We start from the raw sequence: 5,373 nt of genomic DNA, 5'->3' as shown, positions 1-5,373 counted from the left end.
GCGTTCCCGCCGAATGGGCTGCTTTTGATCACACTGGGCTGGAGAAATAGCGTGTTATTATTCTTATTATTATTATAGGTTAACAGCATTCGGGCGGTATCAAAATATCAGTGGCTGAAAGTTTACAAAATGCGTGAAGTTAAAACACACACCCCCTAGTATCTAACATACAATGTGCAGGTTTTATTATTTTATTTGACAAACATCCATGTTTCCATGGGGCAACAACACACACAGTCTAGCAGGCAGGAGATGATAGAAGGGCACCTGTTTGATAGTCATCATCAGCGGGTTTCTGTCTGAGTCAATTCCACGTTTTGGGCTGGTTGCGGGTTTTAGACTTGTGACTCCTTGTTAGGCCGGAAAGTGACTCTCCCACCTGGCAACGCCGGCGATGAAGACGAAGATGAAGATGAAGATGGCGGACTCGGGCCAGGGACAGGCCTCGCCGGCTCAGCCCGGGAACATGCTGAAGGCTGAGGGGTTCGCCGACGCTCTGCACCGGGCCAGACAGGTAACACACCTCCCCCCCTCCCTCTCCCTCTCCCTCTCTCACCCGGACCCGTCCGGAACCTTTCAACTAACTTTGATTGCGGTTTTAAAACACCGCGTAGCTCCTAGCCTACCTAGCTTAGCATAAGTGTCTGTTTCATGCAAGTGTCAAGCCGGAGATGTTCCATAAGTCCTGAGAGTAGGAGAGTGAGACAGGTGAGAGTGAGACAGGTGAGAGGAGTAGAGAGTGAGACAGGTGAGAGTGAGACAGGTGAGAGGGGGAGAGAGTGAGCCAGGAGAGAGTGAGACAGGTGAGAGTGAGACAGGTGAGAGGAGTAGAGAGTGAGACAGGAGAGAGTGAGACAGGTGAGAGTGAGACAGGTGAGAGGGGGAGAGAGTGAGACAGATGAGAGTGAGACAGGTGAGAGTGAGACAGGTGAGAGGGGTAGAGAGTGAGACAGGTGAGAGGGGTAGAGAGTGAGACAGGTGAGAGGGGTAGAGAGTGAGACAGGTGAGGGGGGTAGAGAGTGAGACAGGTGAGAGTGAGACAGGTGAGAGTGAGACAGGTGAGAGGGGTAGAGAGTGAGACAGGTGAGAGGGGTAGAGAGTGAGACAGGTGAGAGGGGGTAGAGAGTGAGACAGGTGAGAGGGGTAGAGAGTGAGACAGGTGAGAGTGAGACAGGTGAGAGTGAGACAGGTGAGAGGAGTAGAGAGTGAGACAGGTGAGAGGGGTAGAGAGTGAGACAGGTGAGAGGGGTAGAGAGTGAGACAGGTGAGGGGGGTAGAGAGTGAGACAGGTGAGAGTGAGACAGGTGAGAGTGAGACAGGTGAGAGGGGTAGAGAGTGAGACAGGTGAGAGGGGTAGAGAGTGAGACAGGTGAGAGGGGGAGAGAGTGAGACAGGTGAGAGATGTAGAGAGTGAGACAGGTGAGAGTAGGAGAGTGTCCTCCACCCCGGGTCAGTCTGCTGCTCCTCTGAGCCTGGTAACCTCACAACTGCTGTTTTATCACCTCGCTGCCGTGTTGTCACGTCCCAGTAGGACTGTGTTGTGTTGTGTGTCTGTGCTGCGGACCGGCTGGCCGCACGTGTCCGCGAGGCAGCGACCTGGTGTCGAGTTTACTGAAGTTGTGGATGTGGGGTTAGACCCTAACCCTGACCCAGACACCCTAACCCTGACCCCTCCCTGACCCAGACACCCTAACCCTGACCCCTCCCTGACCCCTGACCCTAACCCTGACCCAGACACCCTAACGCCGGGTGCACACCGCGGACCGTGACCCACCGTTCTGGCGCAACCTGGTGGGATGGACTTCAGTGTTTCCCCTACCATTGCCTTGGGGGGGCGGGCCGCCCTCCCAACGGAACCCCCCGCCTCCCCAAGAAAGAGGAATTATTACGGACGTAAACACCAAACATCTGACAAGCAGGCTAAAATATCCGCTTTTTTTAAACGCACCCAACCCGAATCTGGCGAGTGGCAAGCCCATGGGCTCGTTGGTAACGTTAGTCCGCCAGTAGTCTCGCATAGCCAAACCTATCTCCACACTTCGCTTTGCGCTGGACACACTCGCGTACAAGATTGTGCGCGAGTGTGTGCGCGCGACGCAAGAGAGTTTTTGCCGGGTGAGATGTCTGCAGATGGATAGTAAGCAAGTTGAAACGTTAGCAAATATAATTGCTGAGTGTTCTAACAGAGCAAATTGGTTCAAATTGGTCGTTATTATTGTGACTAGAAAGTGTAAAATAGTGTCAAAGAACTAGCAAGCTAACTAGCTAGCTCAGAGGTGATTAGATGAGCTAGTCTGCTGCACACATGCCAGCTAAAGAGCTAACTGGATGCACTTTATTATTTTACTTAAAGTAGATATACTATCTTTCTTATTCTGCTAGAATTGGGCTTTATGGTAATACCAATTTATGCCACCATGCCACCCCCCCCAAGGCAGCAAACCTAGGGGAAACACTGGACTTGACGTACTTCAACGTGCGATGCAGACGCAACAACTCTACTCGTGTTGCTAGCGAAGTTTCCCACAGAAGTGGGGAAAAAAACGTCAGATCAGATATATAAACGGGTTATTTTGATAAACTGGACACATTTTGTGAATATATATGGTTACTTTCTCGCCTGAAAACATATAAAAACTTCATAAAATGACATATTAACACTTGTAGAGCCAAATTACAGATTTTAGCCAATGGCGGCCAAAATTGAGGATTTAAAATCTGAAGCGAGAGCTCCGGGCAAGAAACTACTTCCGGTTTACTTCCGGATCCAACGCAACGCAAAAAGCTGAATTTTTTTGACTGATTGCCGCACCCTGCCGGTCAAGAAACGCAATGCAGAGCAAGGCAACTGATCAACGCAACGGCCCCATTGAGATGAATGACTTCCGGTGCAACGCAATGGCCCTGTGTGCACGCCGCGTAACCCTGACCCCTCCCTGACCCAGACACCCTAACCCTGACCCCTGACCCAGACACCCTAACCCTGACCCAGACACCCTGACCCCTCCCTGACCCAGACACCCTAACCCTGACCCCTGACACCCTAACCCTGACCCCTCCCTGACCCAGACACCCTAACCCTGACCCCTGACACCCTAACCCTGACCCCTCCCTGACCCAGACACCCTAACCCTGACCCCTGACCCAGACACCCTAACCCTGACCCCTCCCTGACCCAGACACCCTAACCCTGACCCCTCCCTGACCCCTCCACCACACAGAGAAGTCCCAACACAACCACAAGTTGTGGGTCTCACAGACCAGATCAGATGTAACTGGGTAGAGAGTGAGACAGGTGAGAGGGGTAGAGAGTGAGACAGGTGAGAGGGGTAGAGAGTGAGACAGGTGAGAGGGGTAGAGAGTGAGACAGGTGAGAGGGGTAGAGAGTGAGACAGGTGAGAGGGGTAGAGAGTGAGACAGGTGAGAGTGAGAGGGGTAGAGAGTGAGACAGGTGAGAGTGAGACAGGTGAGAGTGAGGCAGGTGAGAGGGGTAGAGAGTGAGACAGGTGAGAGTGAGAGGGGTAGAGAGTGAGACAGGTGAGAGTGAGACAGGTGAGAGGGGTAGAGAGTGAGACAGGTGAGAGGGGGAGAGAGTGCGACAGGTGAGAGGGGTAGAGAGTGAGACAGGTGAGAGGGGTAGTGCAAGGTGCCGTAGGTGTGGACAGACTGGGTCGTTGTCAGCCCGTCTGGTGTTCAGACTCACTGGTGAATAACCCTGCCCCCTCCCCCACTCCCCATGTTGTCTCCCCCCCCCTCCCTCCTCCCACGTCAAGAGGCTACAGGTTATATCAGCTGCATGAGCACCTTGTGTGGTGTGCATGGGGGGGGGCGGGGGGTGGGTGGGGGCGGGGGGGGGGCGGGTTCTAGCTGTGTCTTTACAGGGAAGGTAAGAGTAGATTTATTTTTCCTTTCGGTTTTCGTTCCGCCTAATAAGATTAGAGTATATTACGGCCTTAAACTGAGCTGGACTATGTTGTTTACTGAAACTGAATGTCCACATTGTTTGGTGGCTTCAGAGATGTGGGTGCATTTGCAGTTCTCTGTCTCTCTCTCTCTCTCCTCTCTACCTCCCCTCTGTCTGTCTTTCCCTCTCTCTCTCCCTCTCCCCCCCCCCCCCCGACTCTACCTCCTCTCTTTTTCTCTCTCTCTCTCATTCCCCCCCCTCCTTTCTCTCTCTCTCATTCCACCCCCTCCTCTCTCTCTCTCTCCCCCCCGTCCTCTCTCTTTCTTCCCCCTTCTCTCGCTACCCCCCCCTCCCCCCTCCTCTCTCTCTCTCTCTCTCTCTCTCTCTCTCTCTCTCTCTCTCTCTCTCTCTCTCTTCCCCCTTCTCTCGCTACCCCCCCCTCCCCCCTCCTCTCTCTCTCTCTCTCTCTCTCTCTTCCCCCTTCTCTCGCTACCCCCCCCTCCCCCCTCCCTCCTCTCTCCATCTCTCTCTCTCTCCCCCCTTCTCTCGCTACCCCCCCCCCCCTCCCCCCTCCCTCCTCCCTCCTCTCTCTCTCTCTTCTGTTTCACACCAGGCAGCCAGAGCCCAGGTCCAGACCCGGGGTTGTGCAGGACACCCTGGTGGTGCTGACGACCCACAGAGAGGTTCTGGTCTGAGCTGCAGTGTGTTCAGGGCTCCTCACTGAGTCCTGACGTGTCTCTGTTCAGCCTCAACACAACACGTCTCTCTCTGCTCTCTGTCGATGGAGAGTGGCTGGCGGAGGGAGGGAGGGAGGGAGGGAAGGAAAAGGCAAGGAGAAAAAAAAGACACTGACAATGTTGCTCTTTTCTTCTCAGGCCTTTGTTGTGTGTTGTCATGTCAAGGTTACCTGGTGGAGGGAGGCAGCAGGCGGGCTGCCTGGCGTTTGTTCAGTAGATAATACAGCCTGAGAGCTGCTGCTGTTGACCTACACTTCACATTAGATAGGCCGACCAAGACACGGAGCTGGAGAGAACGACTGGTGGCCTTACGGAAGGGCTAGCTGTGTTAGAACAGCCTTACGGAAGGGCTAGCTGTGTTAGAACAGCCTTACAGAAGGGCTAGCTGTGTTAGAACAGCCTTACAGAAAGGCTAGCTGTGTTAGAACAGCCTTACAGAAGGGCTAGCTGTGTTAGAACAGCCTTACAGAAGGGCTAGCTGTGTTAGAACAGCCTTACAGAAGGGCTAGCTGTGTTAGAACAGCCTTACAGAAGGGCTAGCTGTGTTAGAACAGCCTTACAGAAGGGCTAGCTGTGTTAGAACAGCCTTACAGAAGGGCTAGCTGTGTTAGAACAGCCTTAGAGAAGGGCTAGCTGTGTTAGAACAGCCTTACAGAAGGGCTAGCTGTGTTAGAACAGCCTTACAGAACAGCTAGCTGTGTTAGAACAGCCTTACAGAAGGGCTAGCTGTGT

General features: G+C 53.5%; 1 protein-coding gene across 2 annotated transcripts in view; it reads left to right on the top strand.

Moving 5' to 3' along the window:
* Positions 1–406: 406 nt before the first annotated feature.
* LOC308158731 (far upstream element-binding protein 3-like) overlaps positions 407–5,373 on the top strand; it is a gene marked incomplete at its 5' end in the record, with an annotated part of 35,219 nt that continues 30,252 nt past the window's right edge. For both annotated transcript variants that reach the window (XM_080532423.1, XM_080532424.1), the window contains one exon: positions 407–514. In XM_080532423.1, the coding sequence (XP_080388549.1) occupies positions 407–514 (108 nt within the window). The remainder of the gene's footprint in view (positions 515–5,373) is intronic.

Source organism: Nansenia antarctica, assembly GCF_963989245.1.
Source record: "Nansenia antarctica genome assembly, chromosome: 5".
Lineage (NCBI taxonomy): Eukaryota > Metazoa > Chordata > Actinopteri > Argentiniformes > Microstomatidae > Nansenia > Nansenia antarctica.
Note: the sequence above shows the minus strand (reverse complement) of the source record. Positions and strands in the feature narration are given on the sequence as shown.